Source organism: Xenopus tropicalis, chromosome 6, assembly GCF_000004195.4.
Source record: "Xenopus tropicalis strain Nigerian chromosome 6, UCB_Xtro_10.0, whole genome shotgun sequence".
Classification (NCBI taxonomy): Eukaryota; Metazoa; Chordata; class Amphibia; order Anura; family Pipidae; genus Xenopus; species Xenopus tropicalis.
The window spans coordinates 145,916,094-145,936,441 of NC_030682.2; the positions used below are offsets into that span (position 1 = coordinate 145,916,094).

At 43.5% G+C, this 20,348-nt stretch overlaps 1 protein-coding gene across 5 annotated transcripts in view; it reads right to left on the minus strand.

Annotated features, from left to right (window-relative positions):
- Positions 1-20,348, minus strand: part of col22a1 (collagen, type XXII, alpha 1) — a 173,101-nt gene that overhangs the window by 59,643 nt on the left and 93,110 nt on the right. For 4 of the 5 annotated variants that reach the window (XM_031903862.1, XM_031903859.1, XM_004915036.4 and 1 more), the window contains 11 exons: positions 19,044-19,097; positions 17,779-17,832; positions 15,563-15,616; positions 14,047-14,091; positions 8,939-8,992; positions 8,334-8,387; positions 6,188-6,232; positions 5,025-5,054; positions 3,679-3,732; positions 3,001-3,054; positions 1,703-1,756 (listed from right to left, as the gene is read on the minus strand). In XM_031903862.1, coding sequence (XP_031759722.1) covers positions 1,703-1,756; positions 3,001-3,054; positions 3,679-3,732; positions 5,025-5,054; positions 6,188-6,232; positions 8,334-8,387; positions 8,939-8,992; positions 14,047-14,091; positions 15,563-15,616; positions 17,779-17,832; positions 19,044-19,097 — 552 coding nt within the window. The remainder of the gene's footprint in view (positions 1-1,702; positions 1,757-3,000; positions 3,055-3,678; positions 3,733-5,024; positions 5,055-6,187; positions 6,233-8,333; positions 8,388-8,938; positions 8,993-14,046; positions 14,092-15,562; positions 15,617-17,778; positions 17,833-19,043; positions 19,098-20,348) is intronic. The other variant, XM_031903861.1, reaches the window with a different exon arrangement.

Genomic DNA, 20,348 nt, shown 5'->3' on the forward strand with positions numbered 1-20,348 from the left:
CATATGCCCATCGTTATAATTCGATCGTTTGGCCCCAGGGCCAAATAACCGAATTAGCCCAATATCGCCCAACCGTAGGTGAGGATATCAGGAGAAGATCCAATCGCTTGGCAACCTCGCCAAGCGAGCGGATCTTAGAGTGTATGGCCACCTTAAGCCTAACCCTACATGGGCACAAGAAGGGCACAGTCTTATATAGGCAAACGGTCTGTTCTATTTAATATTATTTTGCTTTTTGGGTAACCAGCCTGACCTTCATATTCATCCTCTTGAATGTCAAGTATTTGTCAAAATTTGCTGCTTAATAGTGGATAATAGACTTATTTTTGGGTATAAAGACTGTCCTGTACCTATTTAAGTCATGTCCTTTATAAATTGGTGTCTTTACATTCTTTGCATATGGGAAATACCTGGAAGAGTCCACACCAAGGGGAGAGAACACCTTGGCTAATTGTTTTTCTTTCATTAAATCTAGTTAAGTAAAAACTGGTAACGTCTGTCATTTGCTAGCAAAGAGTTGTATTTGGGCTTAAAAGAGGCAGCCATCTTGGTTTTCGCACACTAGAGGGCACACATGCACCAAGGAAAACAGACTCTGCCTCGCTATGTAACTGTTAACTTAAGTCTGAAAATGTCAACTACCAAAATGTCAGGCTATTATTATACTCTGCATAAATATACACTGAAATAATAATATAAACAATAATACATTAGCATGTGATATAAATAACAGCCACAATTATAAAAGATTATTTCAGAATGAGCCAAGATAATGCACAACATGCACTGGGCACATATTTTTAAATACAATAAAATATATATATAATAGTGTGAAAGCCCCTGAGCATAGAACTAAAGTTCCAAACCAGTCGTTGATACACAACTTACTGAAATAAGAAGGAATGGGTAGCGGCCAGACTAAGGCAACGCAGCTCAAGCAGTGATAGGCCATAGCCCACCAACAAAATGGCCCTCAAAATGTATGGTTTTGTAGGCCAATGGCTACTGGGTTACACAGGTGGTATAAACTCTCAGGAGGTGAGTAACTAGAAGAGGTCCCAAGCCATGACCAGTTTCCTAATGTGGTCAATATCCCTCAGCCTAAGATAGTAAGATAGTGATCAGGATACTGAAGTTTTTTTGCTTTCAAAATGCTGGGTGGACCATCATTGATGTAATACTTCCCAGTAGATGTGCCCCTACTCCCAGAAACACATATCTGAAGGCAAGCCCCTAGATTTTGGTGTAAACTATAGACCCAATACTGATAAGTCTACTCTTGTTTTCCCCCAGATTACTGCCCCCCCCCATGAAGTATAAATTGGCATCATATCCATAAATAATGTAACAGTTAATTTTGTATTAAGCTACCCATGCACAGGCTGACATTGGCTGCCATCTCATCAGTTAAGACAAACCCTTATTGGCCTGTGAATGGAATCAAAATGACAGACTTTATGACCAATATCTGGTCAAAGAAAAGCAAGGGACATCGAGGAACATCGAGCCAATTATGCCTTCTTCTACCAACAGGTCTTCATAGGTCTCAATTGTGATCCAGGATCAAAATAATCACATTTTGGTCTTAATTAGTCCAAGATCCTCAGTTTGGCAACTTCATCCAACAAACTGAACTTTCCATGTATGGCCTGGTTTACTTTTCCCTTCTGCTTCTTATCTTTAGTAATCAAACTCTATTCACCTCAACTCCAGGTAGACCATCAATTCCAGCCAAACCATCTTCTCCTTTCTGTCCCTGTAAAGGCAAATACAGTGTCATGAACAATGGGCTTAATTGTAATGTGATGTATATATCTCAGATAACGATCTGTGTAAACCATGGTCAATATTTTTAAAAAATATACTAATACATAGAGGGAAAGAACAACATCCTATGAGGTGTAGCATTTCCTACATTTCCTGTAGCATTTCCTACATCTTTGGTGAAGTTGAACCCTTGTAACCCATGGCAACCAGCAAGTAGCTTGATTGGATGCCATGGGTACAAAGGCCACTGGTGTTGAACTGTTCTGGAAAAGAACCAGTTCGTTTGGACCATTTTAAGTTCTTCTAAAGTGACTTAATTTCTAGACAAATTATTGCATCTAAATGATCCATCATTTTCTTATCTTAGCCATTTTATGCTGAAAAATAGCTTAATGAGCAGAGATATTTTCCATAAAGGTCATAGATAGTCTCCATAAAGGTCAGTAGAAGAGAGTATGTACTCACTGTCAGACTAGGAACCTGAATTTTGTCCAAAAACATCTGTATTGGGTCCAAGGTTAGACCATCCTCTTGTTATTGGAATGGGAGGAGTCTCACTTCCAGTTTAAAAGAATAGAACGTTTCCCTGTTCTCTGAATTGTGTTTTTGTGGTTTATGGTGTTTATTGTATTGTGTGAATGCAGGACTGTGATTGGCTATGCTCCTCCTACTGTGCTTCTGGCAGGGACACACCCACAAATCATTACAAACACAGACATGGAACACAGGAGATCTATAGGGATCTGTATCATCAGGGTCAGACTGGGGGGTGCATGGCCCCCGCACACCCTAACCCCCACTGGGGCACCCGCTGAGCCTCCCTTACCCCCCGCAGGGACCCTGCTGAGTCTCCCTTACCCCACCCAGGGTCCCCCACCCCACATCCTCCCCTGAGCGTGCATAAGTATAACACGTTAGTGGAGGAATGGTCGGCTGGGGGAGCGCCGGCAAGGGTTGGGGCAGGGCCACCGGGGCACGTCGGGTTTTTTCCCTGTGGCCCAGTCCGACCCTGTATATCATTAATGATGATGGTCATTTTTAGCCCAGCGAACTCTGATACATATTATTATTCATTACTGCCTACAAATTTTGGGGGGGTGGGGGTTTCAAATAGAATTTTTCTCCTTTACCCCATTCCCATCTCTTATCATACATATTAACATCATCCAAACATTAGCATTTCTAATATCTCAACCAATAAGCTTTCAAGACCTTTTATTTTTTTTTACTCACCCTCTGTCCTTCAAGACCTGGAAGTCCAGGGCCTCCTATGGCTCCCTGTGGTCCCTTTGGGAAAAAAGTAATATATCAATGTTTGAGTTTGATTTTTGTTCACAATTCAAGGTTTTTTTGCACTAAAGAACATTGAACGTTCCATAAATTATCATTTAACTGCAATAAAAATATTGGCCTTGCAGCTATAGTGCCCTTTATTAGGAGAATACAGTTACAGATGCAAAGGGTTCTTCCCTTAGTTATTATCTAATAAAGATGGCATTCAGTTCTACATATTATCATGATATCTCTGCAGGCCATAATGTGGCTCAGCCCCTTTCTTATAAGACTGATAAGGGGGTAATGCAATAAATGGTCTTAGGTTTGCTACTTGCCTAGTAAAGGGAACGTAAAAAGTACATTTATTTAGGAGTAGCATTGAGCCAAATTTTTCGCCAGGCATGGATTTGTTGCGAATTTCCACTTTTCACCATTGTTGGATTTTTTCCCAAAATGGGCGCAAAAATTTGGGAGCTATCAAATTTTGCCGCGTGTCAAAAAAGTTGCATCAAAATGGGCGCAGTCAAGTCAAAATAGGCGCGGTCACGTCCAAAAAAGTCACATGTATCAAAAAAAAAAAGTTGCATTACACAAATTTTCCGCCATACGTTATTATATATAAGCCAACATACTTACTGGAGGTCCAGGTGGTCCTATAGGACCATGAGGTCCACGAGGTCCGGGAATTCCCTGGAAATAAATTAACAAAAAAAAAAACATCAAAGAAGCAGAGCAAATGATACATTTGGTATATGTACTGGTCTTCTTACCATTGGCTGAAACCTTTTATTGTTGATTAATCTTCTGATAGCACTATTACTATTATAGAGCCAAGATAGGTCTATAGAAATCCCTCAGTGATAATGGCCAATGGCTGAAGATGCGCTATCCAAGCTTTAATGCTGTTTATTTTATAATGCACAGTAATTTGCAGAAATATAATATGTCCCCCATACACGGTAAGATCTGCTCACTTGGCGAGATCGCCAAGCGAGCGGATCTTCCCCCGATATCCCCACCTACGGGTGGGCGATATCGGGGAGCTTGAAGTTAAAAAAAAAAATAATCCAGGGCCAAACGACCGGATTATGTAGGCGGCAATGGGGCAGTCGGTTCGGGGACCGCATCAACGAGCTGACGCGGTCCCCGATCCAACTGGATTTTCTAACCTGGCCGATCGATATCTGGCCAATTTCAGGTCAGATATCAGTCGGCCAGTCCGATCGTTTCTGCCCCTACATGGGCAGATAAGATGCCGAGTCGGTCCAAGGGACCCATATCAGCAGCTTCTATCGGCCCGTGTATGGGGGCCTTTAGTTAAGCTAAGCTGTCTATTCAGTCAACAAACATACAAACCCAGCTCAGGAATGTTCTCTTAATCTCCTACAGTTCCTTGTCCTCAACTTAATAAAAGAATGTGGACATCCAAATATTCCCTCATTAGGAAGCGTGAATGAGTATTATATTTATATATCATGTTCAAAAGTAGAATATATAATTGAAATTACCTTGAATACTAAATTCTTTCAAAATTTGCAAACTCCAAGTTGTCTCAAGCAATTCAGAAACTGCCTTCGGTGTCTCGCTAACTGAAACTTAGTGAAAAGACTTAGGGACATGAAATCGTTCTTCTAGACGCTTCCTTGTTTAGATGTCTCATTAAATATGACCAGTATCGGTTATTAACTCTTTTAAGTGAAGACAAAAGATGGAGGGAGTAAAGCTTGGGGCTCCCTAATGAGAGAAGATTCTCACAGGAAAGGTCAGTCAACATGAAAGGGGTCTTCTGCCCACCTAGGGCTTTGTTAGAATGACCAATAGTTCGGCTTCTTCTGCCTGGTTTTACTTTCATGTCCCGACCAATAACGTCTATATTCATTAATTCCATTTTGCTGCCTTTCCCAGGAAATATGTGCTGCTAGTGCACTAAATGGGGCTCATTATATTCGTAATGGAAAAAGAAAGAAGAAATGGCAGCTTACTTGCTCTCCCTTCAGCCCTTCAATCTGAACCTAATAGAAACAGAGAAAAAGAAAACAACATATAACACTCGGTTGATTGCAGAATGTTTAGGGTTACATATAGAAAATGCATTGAGTTTAGGTTCTGACACCATTTACTTACTGGGTTTCAAGTGACCTGTGGTCAGTAGGGGAAGTAAATATGGGGCTGGGGCACTGGTTACCCCTTTCCACCTTGCAGCATTTTTAAGTAAAAGAGACATCTTGCTCCCAGTCATGGTCAGGTTCTTGCTATAGTATTAGACATGCAGGCCTAGGCTACACTCGAGGGAGGCAGTTCTACTGATTTTAATAGAAATAAGGTTGATCATGTTCAATTATTGGGCATCACAAGAAAAGGTTTTGAACCTAGGTATGCACTCTTTGTCTGATCCACAGTTTTGACTCTTTCTAATTCCCTGCTTTTCCTCAGCATTGCCTGTTTTTTGGCCTTCTTTCCTTCCCTGAACTTACCCTGTTTGGCTACTCTCTAACTCTCTTGCTCTCCAACCTTTACCTACAAATATGTCTGACTACAAAAAACTATCTTTTCAGTTTAACCAAGATTCAGAAGATGCTTCTAACCCTTTACACAAGCCTTACGCCAGAGATGTGGTGGCCTCAACCAAAATCCAAAGGTGGCTTCAAAGAAGAAGCACACAATAAGAGGGAAAGCTGGAAAACAGGGAAAGTTCCTTCCTGCCATGAACTCATCCAGTCTGGCTACATGGATCTCTCCAACCTTTATCTACAGATATGTCTGACTACAACTATCTTTCAATGTAACCAAGATTCAGATGATGCTTCTAACCCTTTACACCAGGCTTACCACAGTAGAGATGCAGTGGCCTCAACCAAAAGCCAAAGGTGTCTTCAAAGAAGATGCACACATGAAGAGGGAAAGTTGGTCATTCAATGGGAACACCTACAGGGTGCCCTAAAGGACCCTCTCTGCTTACTCAACGGTTGGGCAATATGCTTGGGAAGCTAAGAACTGTAGCAAATATGGCTTCCTATAATACTAGCGTGCAGAATGTGGACATTAAGAGGAAACATGATCCCCACAATTTACACAAATGGGTCTTTCTTCCAATGGTGTCCCCATGTGCCAATCATTACCCTAATACATAAGCACCATAGCTTACAGCACTGCCCGGCAGTCCCGGAGGTCCGGCTTCTCCTTTGTCACCCTGCAAAAAAAATATTGATTAGATTGTTAATAAAACTCTTCTAGATTTAAGAGTCATTACTGTGGCGAATCTTCATACTGAGTTTCTGCAACGCAAGATGCCTTCTCCTAATACTTGCACAAAGGGGCAATTTATCTCTCCAAAGCCTGTTGGCCCAAAACAATGTATCATTTGTGAGTTAATAGGATTCCTTCCTGGGTGCCTGTATACTTTAGGTATAATATAATTACATGAAAGCAATTATCTTAATAGTATTCTATAAAATCGCTCTGCGCCGACCATCTGCTGGCTAAGCTGAAAACTCCGGTTGAAAAAACGGAAATTTCTATGAAAACAGAACGTAATAGGGAGCCGGCACTATATGCTGACACAGTAATATGGAGTAATTGTTCTATGCAGGCATCTCAGGGATCTAATGCATGGAAAGTGCTTGATAAGTAAAATAGGATGATGGTAAGTTGATTACTTAGTGTGCTCTGCTTAGGTAATTCATATTCCTTGATATACCAAGTCTTGGAAAGCAGTAGAGTGCCATTATAAATGCAGCGGCCTCCACCGAGGCTACAGAAGGGAAAGGTTGTTATTATAGAGTAAAAACAGCTACCGGGGTGCTTACGAGGGGAAAACTGAGGTCCTTATGGCTCTTCCCACAATGGGGCTTCACTTGTTGATAAATTATTATAGAGTAAAAACAGCTACTGGGGGGCTTAAGAGGGGAAAACTGAGGTCCTTATGGCTCTTCCCACAATGGGGCTTCACTTGTTGATAAATTATTATAGAGTAAAAACAGCTACTGGGGGGCTTAAGAGGGGAAAACTGAGGTCCTTATGGCTCTTCCCACAATGGGGCTTCACTTGTTGATAAATTATTATAGAGTAAAAACAGCTACTGGGGTGCTTACGAGGGGAAAACTGAGGTCCTTATGGCTCTTCCCACAATGGGGCTTCACTTGTTGATAAATTATTATAGAGTAAAAACAGCTACTGGGGGGCTTAAGAGGGGAAAACTGAGGTCCTTATGGCTCTTCCCACAATGGGGCTTCACTTGTTGATAAATTATTATAGAGTAAAAACAGCTACTGGGGTGCTTATGAGGGGAAAACTGAGGTCCTTATGGCTCTTCCCACAATGGGGCTTCACTTGTTGATAAATTATTATAGAGTAAAAACAGCTACTGGGGGGCTTAAGAGGGGAAAACTGAGGTCCTTATGGCTCTTCCCACAATGGGGCTTCACTTGTTGGTAAATTATTATAAAGTAGAAACAGCTACTGGGGCGCTTATGAGGGGAAAACTGATGTCCTTATGGCTCTTCCCACAATGGGGCTTCACTTGTTGATAAATTATTATAGAGTAAAAACAGCTACTGGGGGGCTTAAGAGAAGCAAACTGAGGTCCTTATGGCTCTTCCCACAATGGGGCTTCACTTGTTGATAAATTATTATAGAGTAAAAACAGCTACTGGGGGGCTTAAGAGGGGAAAATTGAGGTCCTTATGGCTCTTCCCACAATGGGGCTTCACTTGTTGATAAATTATTATAGAGTAAAAACAGCTACTGGGGGGCTTACGAGGGGAAAACTGAGGTCCTTATGGCTCTTCCCACAATGGGGCTTCACTTGTTGGTAAATTATTATAGAGTAGAAACAGCTACTGGGGCGCTTATGAGGGGAAAACTGATGTCCTTATGGCTCTTCCCACAATGGGGCTTCACTTGTTGATAAATTATTATAGAGTAAAAACAACTACTGGGGGGCTTAAGAGAAGAAAACTGAGGTCCTTATGGCTCTTCCCACAATGGGGCTTCACTGGTTGATAAATTATTATAGAGTAAAAACAGCTACTGGGGGGCTTACGAGAAGAAAACTGAGGTCCTTATGGCTCTTCCCACAATGGGGCTTCACTTGTTGGTAAATTATTATAGAGTAAAAACAGCTACTGCGGCACTTAAGAGAAGTAAACTGAGGTCCTTATGGCTCCTCACTTCACTTGTTGATAAATTACACCATTATAGACCCAGTAAGGCAATATGGGAGCAGCAGGACAACTATAACCCTTCATATCTTTGATGCCTTCAACAACACTTGCCATATCCATGTTACATACCCTCTCTCCTTTGAATCCTTGCCCGCCGGGCAACCCGGTGCCGCCCTTAGGACCCTGTAATGAAATATATTAATCACCGGTTGTTTGCTGAAAATAACTCAAAGACACAGGGATGAGTCACGGCCAATCATCACTTGCGTTCCTCTTACAAACTGTAATTGTACATTGCTATTTAAAGAGAATTTATCCCTTGGAGAACAGTGATTCTTAATTGGTTTAATATAAGGGCTTCAGACTTGTCAATCTACCCCATCCTCTGCCACTGCCCTGCGTGGGGGGTCACTTGTACAGAATACTGAGCGGTGATGTGTTCTTAGCGAATATAAGAAAGGAAAGAATGCGCTGCCTACTTGGTTGCACCATGAGTCAGAGGATGGACCCATAGAGAGATCAGTACTGTAATGAAATAATAAACACTAAATAGAAACATGTCATTGGTTCATTCCCTACAAGTCCCTTGATATCAGTGTCTGTTTAGCTGCCGATAGATAGGGGGGGCCTTTGCTCTCACTGTATATGATATAGAATAGGGATGTGGGTGCAGTGGGTGCAGTGGGTGCAGTGGGTGCAGTGGGTGCAGTAGGTGCAATGGGTGCAGTACTTACCTCTCTCCCTTCTGAGCCCGGCTTTCCAGGAAACCCATCTATTCCGTGTTCACCCTGGGAGAATAGAAACGAGCCTATTTGTACATTACATTGCCTTCCGACGCACGGCCGACTGATAAATACGGTTCAATTAAACAGCTCTATTGACTTGTTAGAGAGATTTGCTGTTCCCTCAGCGGCCATTATTTGTATGGAAATCATTTGGCTTCGCCGAGTTCCAAACAACAGATCAATCTGTTTAATGTCGGCTTGGGAAGAAGGGGGCAGAATGACACGATGGGGCAAATGGGGGGAGCCATGCAACTCTGTGCTCTGACATGGAGGTCTGTATTAAAGGAAACTATACTTCCGAGCAATGTAGGTCTCTATAAAAATATACTTTTATAGCAGTATGTGCCATTGGGTAATCCTAAATAGGAAACTGCCATTTTATGTACTAAGGGCCGCCCCTGGGATCATAGGAGTCACAGTGCACACAAACAAGCCAAGGCACACATACATGCTAGGCCCCATCAGCCAATGAATGGGCAGAGTTCTGCCTTTTGCTCCCACACTACTTCCTGTTACAGTTAGAGCTGCATCACTTCCTGTCAGCTGATCTCTGAGGGAGCACACAGCCCATCACTAAATGGCGGCTCAAGGGAAAGGATGTAAAAGGGCAATATTTACTGATATATATATTCCAGTTTGGGGAGACTCGTTAGTAGGCCACTTAATATGATACAGACTGTTGGTTACGTATAGTATAGAGGGGTTTTAGTTTTCTTTTATGCATTTTATTCTGAATACTGCCCTACAATGCCGCCCAGACAGTAAATACGATATTTTTTTTTACCCAAAATGCAGCATTTTTTCCTACAATCCCAGGGTAAGTGCACCCACCAGATGCGACGTGCTTCTACATAAATCAGATGCAATTGCACTGAAATCTTTTGACATTTGCCATTTTCAGTGCCAAAAAGTGGAAACTCCATGGTTCTACTTCCACCTTTGAGGGTCAGGGCAGCTTCAGCTTTCATGAATGCCATTGTTTTGCGCAATGATGGTGGCAAACTTGGTGAGACTACACAGCACTGAGAGCTCCTAAATGAGCCCTAAGTGTCATGGTGTAAGAGACATGGAATGGAGGTAGGTCCATGCCCTGGATAATATACAGGCACAAATAGGGGGGCAAAAGTGCATGAAGGTTTGGGCATCAGCCCTTAAAGGTCTCCCTAAAATTGTTTCCCCCACCAAAAGTGCTAGGCTGCCCTAGTGTTGGGCACATAATGAGCAATAATGTTTGGTCAGGTGTATGTGCCAGAACCTACTTCTAATATCCTTATCATTTACAGTAGGGGGTACATTATCCCTTATAATACACGAGTGATACTCAGAGTTCCCTGTATAACTCAGCCTGCAGCCTTGTGCCTTTATATGGGCACAGAACCCCTCAGTGACTGCTAATATCCTTATCATTTACAGTAGGGGGTACATTATCCCTTATAATACATGAGTGATACTCAGGGTTCCCTGTATAACTCAGCCTGCAGCCTTGTGCCTTTATATGGGGGGCACAGAACCCCTCAGTGACTGCTAATATCCTTATCATTTACAGTAGGGGGTACATTATCCCTTATAATACATGAGTGATACTCAGAGTTCCCTGTATAACTCAGCCTGCAGCCTTGTGCCTTTATATGGGGGGCACAGAACCCCTCAGTGACTGCTAATATCCTTATCATTTACAGTAGGGGGTACATTATCCCTTATAATACATGAGTGATACTCAGAGTTCCCTGAGCAAGTTCTATTTCAGAGAAGCCGGCAGCTCTTTCTGGAACCCAGCGGAAGGTTTAAATAAACAGCCTCCCTACAGAAATAATCCAAAAAGTCATTGTTTCCTGACAAGCGGCTTGTACGTTCCATGGAAAAAAAAGTGCGACAAGAAAGAAAGAATATTGGGTTTAAATATCTTTATCTCTGGCAGATCTTTTTATTCCTGGGAAGAGATGCTGAAGGTTTTCTGTTATCTGGAAATAATGTTGCTCAGCGGCAGGAAAATTAGATCCTTCTGAAGTCGAGCCAAATACTCCCACTGCCCCCCCTCAACCCTTCCTCTATGGGAACCCGTGTAGGAACAACATTCAGCAGCATAGGGATTCCCCTGTACTAAGCACAATTCAGCAGGAACAGCCCCCTAAGTTTGCTCATAGCCTGTACAGAGAGATACCATAAAACTATGGCACATAGGGATTCCCCTGTACTAAGCACAATTCAGCAGGAACAGCCCCCTAAGTTTGCTCATAGCCTGTACAGAGAGATACCATAAAACTATGGCACATAGGGATTCCCCTGTACTAAGCACAATTCAGCAGGAACAGCCCCCTAAGTTTGCTTATAGCCTGTACAGAGAGATACCATAAAACTATGGCACATAGGGATTCCCCTGTACTAAGCACAATTCAGCAGGAACAGCCCCCTAAGTTTGCTCATAGCCTGTACAGAGAGATACCATAAAACTATGGCACATAGGGATTCCCCTGTACTAAGCACAATTCAGCAGGAACAGCCCCCTAAGTTTGCTCATAGCCTGTACAGAGAGATCCCATAAAACTATGGCACATAGGGATTCCCCTGTACTAAGCACAATTCAGCAGGAACAGCCCCCTAAGTTTGCTCATAGCCTGTACAGAGAGATACCATAAAACTATGGCACATAGGGATTTCCCTGTACTAAGCACAATTCAGCAGGAACAGCCCCTAAGTTTGCCCATAGCCTGTACAGAGAGATACCATAAAACTATGGCACATAGGGATTCCCCTGTACTAAGCACAATTCAGCAGGAACAGCCCCTAAGTTTGCCCATAGCCTGTACAGAGAGATACCATAAGCAGTGTGCTTGTTGGCATTCTGTGTAATAAACATATTTTTTTGCCAATAACAGCTTCTAATTACTGTAATGTAACAGTAAAGTTATATAGGAAAGTATTCACAGACGCACATTCATTTACAGATACGTGCAGCAGCGCAGGATTCCCCCCTTTCGTCAGCAGGGGGCAGCAGAGATGCACAGATGTAATTTTTATTAATCACAAATACACACCATCCAAAGAGGTTTCATGCCAGTTAACCCTTGAAGTGCCATCATGTTACACAATGTACTACACCTGCCCATTCAGCCCTTATGCCCAGCTCTTCGCTCCGTGTCGCACCATTGTTTTTATATTGGATCACGAATAACCCAAAAGGGTTATTTCCCCTTTACAAAACTTCTAGTTTTTACATAATTCTGCACAAACCACATTATTTTTATACGTTACCGTTTCTCAAAAATGAATTTGCTGCATTGCCCTAATTATTATATCCAAGTGTCGGCTCAGTACTCCCAGCCGCCTTCTCTCTAAACTGTCTGATTTGTTGCGCTCATTTTTCTTCAATTCTAATTGAATCTGTTACAGAGCAACTGCTCCCATCTGATAAATTCAATTGGTCTTCACTTTTTATTTTCGGTGGTTTTGGAATAATTTAGCTTTTTGTTCAGCAGCCCTCCAGTTTGGAATTGCAGCAGCTATCTGGTTGCTAGGGTTCAAATTACCCTAGCAACCAGGCAGCGGGTTGAAGGAAAAACATGGTATATGAAGAGGACAGCTAGATACATAATTAAGAAGCAGCAATAGCAATAAAATTGTAGTCTCGCTAGCAATAGTGTTTGGCTGCCGGGGTCGGTGACCCCCCTTTTAAAAGCTGGAAAAAGTCAGTAGAAAATAATTCAAAAACTACTGTATACGATATCAAAAATGAAGACCAGTTAAAAAGTTGAATATGCCACATGTTTTGCCCCACAAATGGTTTGAGAAACATGCATTGAAGAGAAATACAAGCTAATGGGTAGAGGGACTCATGGGGTGGGATGTCACTTAGCACCTTAATCCCTAGTCCTTATGATATGAAAACTCACAAAGGGTTAAGGCCACACATGGAGGAACCCCCTCCCCCACCCTATGATAAAAGTTAATAGCAATTGGCTAGTACTAATTCTGTAACATTACAAAATGCATATGGTCAGTCCCCCCGCCCAAAGAGCGTCCATAAGGTTATTCTACTTGAAGAGACCCAGGTGTCCTCCAAAGAGCTCCTCCACCAGTTCTGTGGAGGCACAAATCTACTTTATTGGGTCATTAGAGTGGCTGAAGCATTTTTGTGGTAGACCGCCCATAGAGTTCCTACTGGTTTGTTTATAAGACAAAAGCTATGCCCCGCCTCCCCCATCAATATCTGATTGGTGCTCCAGATATGGATCTTGAAGGCTCGATCTGCACAGGTTCCCTGGATTCATCATTGTCCTGGGGGCCAAACCCTTGGCAGTAACTAAGATAGCATAACTCTATGTTCATGTTAAACAATCCTATTGGTTTCCAAACGTTCCGGATAATAAGTTTCACACCTCTGAAGCGTCCGTAAGGTTATTCTACTTGAGGAGACTCAGGTGTCCTCCAAAGAGCTCCTCCACTAGTTCTGTGAAGGCACAAATCTACTTTATTGGGTCATTGGAGTAGATGAAGCATTTTTGTGGTGGCCCGTCCATAGAGTTCTTACTGGTTTGTCTATAGGACAAAAGCTATGCCCCGCCTCCCCCATCAATATCTTATTGGAGCTCCAGCTATGGATCTTGAAGGCTAGATCTCCCCAGGTTCCCATGTGGATTCATCATAGTCCTGGGGGGTAACTAAGCCAGCGTAACTCTATGCTCATGTTAAACAATCCTATTGGTTCCCAAACGTTCCGGATAATAGATCCCACACCTCTGAAACAGCCAGAAATCCAGGCGAGAAGAAGAAAAGGCTGAAGCGACTGCTTTGCAATATCCTTTAGCAATGACTTTGCACTCTAATGCTCGACCCTGGGGCTTATAGTAATTCATTGGTAAGTACTTTGGTGTAATTAGATCTGGGGGAACGGGGGTCCCAAAACAGCTCAAGTAATGTATTAAGCTCAAATGAAAGGAACATTTCAGGCATTAATTGATCACCTCTGATTAAGGTGGAATATGTGCGGATGTGAAACTTTATACAGAAACTTATGTTGCACATCGTGTGGGTACGAGGGTGAAATGTTGGTTTCTTACCTTCTCCCCTCTGGAGCCCTTCTCTCCTCTTTCCCCTTGTAATCCCTAAATCAGAAATGACATGTTAATTGTATATCAGATACAGGCAAAACAGACAATGAGCCCATAGCCCTACAGCTGTTGTTGAACTACAACTCACAGTAGCCCTTCAGTCATCAATGGCCAACTGCAATTGTCTTCCTGAAGCAGCAGAAGCTCTGCGATTTTGGTCACAATTTCGCCTTACTGTCACCCCATTGCCTAGGACATCCTGCCCTACTGCCTCCATCTTTTCCTACTGTTTGTATCTTGCTACACTGTCCACATTTTACATTACTGTAGCCATATTGGCCAACATTTACCAACTTTTATTATTGTTGCCATTTTGCTACAATGAGTTCATTTTGCCTATCTGTTTCTATCTTGTCCTACTGTAGCCATCTTGTCTCCATCTTGCCCTACTGTCACCATCTTCCCCACAGTCACCATCATTTGCTACTATCATCTTGCCCTACTGTCTCCATCTTGCCCTACTGTCTCCATCTTGCCCTACTGTCTCCATCTTGCCCTACTGTCTCCATCTTGCCCTACTGTCTTCATCTTGCCCTACTGTCTCCATCTTGCCCTACTGTCTCCATCTTGCCCTTCTGTCTTCATCTTGCCCTACTGTCTCCATCTTGTCCTACTGTCTCCATCTTGCCCTACTGTCTCCATCTTGCCTAACTGTTTCCATCTTGTCCTACTGTCTCCATCTTGTCCTACTGTCTCCATCTTGCCTAACTGTCTCCATCTTGCCCTACTGTCTCCATCTTGCCTAACTGTTTCCATCTTGTCCTACTGTATCCAACTTCTCTCCATATTGCTCTATTGTCACCATATTGTCCTTCTATATCCATCTTGTCCTACTGTATCGGCCTTCTCTGCATACTGCCCTATTGCCACCATATTGTCCTTCTATATCCATCTCATCCTACTGAATCCAACTTCTCTCCATATTGCCCTATTGTCGCCATACTGTCCTTTCATCTCCATCTTGTCCTACTGATGTCATCTTGGCCTGCTGTCTCCATCTTTCTTTACAGTCATCATCTTGCTCTGCTAAAATTATTAAGCCCATTTTCTTACTGGGCCATATTTATTAACCATCATCTCACTGGAGTGTTTTTCCCCCCAAAATTACAGAGTAATTGTTTTGGCTGTAATATGTTGTACCTAGAATGCAGGTGCAAGATTTGTACTTGTTTGTAAATGTTGCACATTTGGACCCAGGCCATTATGGGCATTTTGTAGGCAAAGGGCATTCTCTTCCATGAAAAAAAAGGACCATTGGTGCAGCACAGAACTTTCTTTCCCCTACCCCCCTAAACCTAGACTTCCTTTACTAACATCCCTCCATCCCCCCCGCCCTAAATACAAACTTGTCCATGTTCTTTGATTTTTATGCAATGTTCAAAGTTGTGTTTGCTCTTTGGAATCTTGGAAATCTCAAGAAAATACTAATTCAATAATAGTGGATAAAGTACTAAATATAACTTACAGGTGAGCCAATTGGGCCGGCAAGTCCAGGTGGTCCCCTTGGTCCTTCCAGTCCCTATGGAGGAAACAAAGGCAATGAATCTATTGAATTGGCTTTAGAATATTGGCAAAGTTTAGGTCAAAATACTGATATAAAGCTCAAATTTGCACAGCTACAGAGTGCAACCTTCTATACCCACCATATCCCAAAACATTGTTTCCCCAATCAAGTGTACTTGCCCTTTAAATGTATGTGTCAAATTGCCCAGCTATTGAAATAAAAATATCCATATGAACTTTTACTTATTTGCGTAAATGATGCTAAGGGCAAGTATCTCTGACTGTGCCACTTCCTCGGGGAGCAATAATGATACAATGGAAGCTTGTCCTGGAACCAACCATGGGCCGATGCTAATCTCATATCAAAACCACGCAGAATAAGGATTTCCTAACAAAACCCCTAACAAAAATAGTATTGTTGCTCTGAACTTTCCCAGCACCAATTAGAACATTTCCTGTTAGCCGGTTGGGGGGCCCTGTGATTCATTAGACAATACTCCATACATTGTAGTTTCTGTACATTTCCCCAGCATAGAGTCATGGGCAGATCCTTATCAGTCCGTCCTCGTCAGCTTTCTTCAATGAATAGTGAGGAACCCATCGGTTCTTCTGGGATGTTTATAAAGGGTCCCTATAAACCACAAACTACAGTAGAGTAGAGTAGCTGTGAATGGGTCGGCCCAACGTCATGGCTATGGGGTGGCTCGTGGGACTCTTTCCACTGATGACTTTACTGTAATAAACTCCCCTCTTGGTGAAATCTTGGGCTAAGTTGGGCCAAGGTTGAGAAGGTGTAGGTTACTGTAGGTAAAGACTATGAATTCCTAACCTGGGCATCTTTAAATCAAATCATCAATCAAGTTCCTCCTGTTAATTCTGTATCCAGATCCAGTACATCTGTTAGACCTCATCAGTAGATGGTCATATCTGTTAGGCTCGACTGTCCCAATTTGTGGATCCCAAAGGATTTTTTTTTTGGATGTGGTTTCGTAAGGATTGGAACGTCTGGACATGGGCAGGTTGAAAATATAAAAGCAGAGGAACCAATAAAGGTAGGATGTGGAGGTCGAAAAAGAACTAAACATTCTCAAAGATGTGGTGGAAGGGAGTTGGCCCATAAGGGCATAGGTGGTGATACTCATGGGTTGTCAAGTGGGTATAGTTTGGAATCTTCCCTCCAGTCTTCTACTTCTTATTAGGACTAACAGCAAAGAAAAACATGGTGGCTCAATGGCTTCAGAGCAATCTTGCCCCAGATTCGATTCAACTATCTACAAGGTATATGTACGTTCTCCTCATGTCTGTATGGGTTTCCCCTGGGTACTCTGGTTCCACAGTGCTCCAAAAACATGCAGGCAGGTTAAATGGCTCCTGATAAAACTGACCCTAGCGAATATGATTGGGACGTTAGATTGTAAGCTCCACTGGGGCAGGGACTGATGGGAATGATGTATAATCACTGTGGAATATGTCAGTACTATATTTGGTGAGGCCCAATCTTCCCCAAAAGCCACCTAGCTAAAGGTGGCCATAAACAGGCATATTTAAGCTGTCCTATAGACCAATTTGGCAGTTTATATGCCCATGTATGGGGACCCCCAATGGATCTACCCAACCGATATCTGTCAGATCATCAGCCAGGTGTCAATAGGGCAGGTTTGATGTCTTAGTTGAATACAGAACCACTTGTTGACATGGTCCTCACTCCAACTGCTCCTATCTAATCCGATCGCTTGACCCTAGGGACAGTATTTCCCACCTTAGTTGGGCATACAGGGGAAAGATCCACTCATTGGCCGCCTTTATTGCAACCAAGGTTCTGCCTCCTCATTCCTCATTTCATTTGTAAGTCTGCAGACTCCCTTGTATTGGGCTGAGGTTCAGCATCGGTCAGCGAAGCTCGGCACAATATTCCCATCTCGGAGGACATTGTCTCTGCTGCCCGTCACGCGGCTTTGATGCTGAACTTCTGATGTCAGGTTTTTATCATTTGATATTGATTCCCAGGGTCCTTCCCTCTGTTCCTATCGAGCTATCAAACCTGAGCTGAAAAGAAACTCTCAAATAAAATTGACCTGAAAAAGGTACTTGTGTTTCTCTGCTACGTGTTTGGCTTCCCTGACTTGCAGTAATTAAGTAAATATACTGAAATGTTAATAAAAACAATATGAATTTTACCAGAAGTCCAGGGGGGCCTGCAGCCCCGGTTTCACCCCTTTCACCTCTGTCTCCCTAAAAAATAAACAAACACATAGTAAGTTAAAAGGCCTATGTGCCCTAGCCCTAGCAAGCAGCAAGTGTGTAGGGTGGGTGCAACTCCCAGCATCCTCCAGCATCTGGTTTTCAAACCAAGGGTATTATTTGTAGTACTGACTCTACTAGAGGGTATAAAGCAGTGGATTGTGGGTGCAACCTGAAGGTCAAGTAGGATGAGATATGGGGTGAGTGCTTATTTGTGCCCTGGGTACCCCTGGAACTATAGCAGGGTGACTGTTACCCCAATGTTTCTATATATCTGTAACCTTGTTATGGGCTAAGGGGGCCCAGCCTGAAGGCCAGTTAGGGGGGGATTTGGGGTGAGTGCTTATTTGTGCCCTGGGTACCCCTGGAACTAAAGCGGGGTGACTGTTACCCCAATGTTTCTATATACCTGTAACCTTGTTATGGGCTAAGGGGCCCAGCCTGAAGTCCAGTTAGGGGGGGATTTGGGGTGAGTGCTTATTTGTGCCCTGGGTACCCCTGGAACTATAGCGGGGTGACTGTTACCCCAATGTTTCTATATATCTGTAACCTTGTTATGGGCTAAGGGGGCCCAGCCTGAAGGCCAGTTAGGGGGGGATTTGGGGTGAGTGCTTATTTGTGCCCTGGGTACCCCTGGAACTATAGCGGGGTGACTGTTACCCCAATGTTTCTATATATCTGTAACCTTGTTATGGGCTAAGGGGGCCCAGCCTGAAGGCCAGTTAGGGGGGGATTTGGGGTGAGTGCTTATTTGTGCCCTGGGTACCCCTGGAACTATAGCGGGGTGACTGTTACCCCAATGTTTCTATATATCTGTAACCTTGTTATGGGCTAAGGGGGCCCAGCCTGAAGGCCAGTTAGGGGGGGATTTGGGGTGAGTGCTTATTTGTGCCCTGGGTACCCCTGGAACTATAGCAGGGTGACTGTTACCCCAATGTTTCTATATATCTGTAACCTTGTTATGGGCTAAGGGGGCCCAGCCTGAAGGCCAGTTAGGGGGGGGATTTGGGGTGAGTGGATATTTGTGCCCTGGGTACCCCTGGAACTATAGCGGGGTGACTCTATACTTACTCGATTGTTTTGGAAACCATGAAATCAGATATATACATTAACAATAATATGAAAATAATATGAATGCAGTGAATGGATTGAGCCAATTTTGTGCCACATACAGGAAACTGAAATATCAAAATATCTCTTACTCTCTCTCCTTTGGCTCCTTCTCTTCCAAAAGCCCCAGGTAAACCAATAGATCCCTTAAAAAAGTAACACATTAGTAAATTAATTACCGTAAATGATATAAATAACATGGTTAAGGTTACAGCATTCTGCATTTAAAGGCAACAGTAACGAAGATACATATTTACCCCACAAATAACCATCATGCAGCAGCTCAGCCAATCATATACAGTATCTGCCCCATATTATCAGTTATTTATCACAGCCTAGCTGGCCCTCATTGTACAAACATCTGCTTTGCAAGCATGAAATGTTATTATTTACGTGGAATTTCTTGAGAACTTACATAGAAATGGGGCCCATAGCGCTCGGAATGATTTGTTGTGCCGAGTTACGTTACTGGGAGTAGAAGATTTATGGGGTTTTGTAACTTGTGTTTATTATGATGTGTCAAATGGAAAGATCTGTAGTTTACCCAGAGCTGACAGGTTCTGTACTGAAGTATTTCTATTAGGGCTTGTGGGATATTTATCAGGATAGTAGTTCAGCGGCACATACTGTACCCAGAGGGATTCCGTCTGAACCAAATTGTTGTTTTTATGGTCCTTTATGGAAACCCAGAACCCGTTTCTGCAGCCTGGTCTCCTTGATCCTATAATATCTCCTATGATATCTTTGGTCCTACAGAAACCTCATAGGCACTGAAGTAATGTGCCCAAAAATTCATATAGACAGCAACAAAGCTCCCCAGGCCAGACCGGGGGTGAGTGAGTGTAGGACAGGCCAGACTGGGGGTGAGTGAGTGTAGGACTGGCCAGACTGGGGGTGAGTGAGTGTAGGACTGGCCAGACCGGGGGTGAGTGAGTGTAGGACTGGCCAGACTGGGGGTGAGTGAGTGTAGGACAGGCCAGACCGGGGGTGAGTGAGTGTAGGACTGGCCAGACCGGGGGTGAGTGAGTGTAGGACTGGCCAGACTGGGGGTGAGTGAGTGTAGGACTGGCCAGACTGGGGGTGAGTGAGTGTAGGACTGGCCAGACCGGGGGTGAGTGAGTGTAGGACAGGCCAGACCGGGGGTGAGTGAGTGTAGGACAGGCCAGACCGGGGGTGAGTGAGTGTAGGACTGGCCAGACCGGGGGTGAGTGAGTGTAGGACTGGCCAGACCGGGGGTGAGTGAGTGTAGGACTGGCCAGACCGGGGGTGAGTGAGTGTAGGACTGGCCATACCGGGGGTGAGTGAGTGTAGGACTGGCCATACCGGGGGTGAGTGAGTGTAGGACTGGCCAGACCGGGGGTGAGTGAGTGTAGGACTGGCCAGACTGGGGGTGAGTG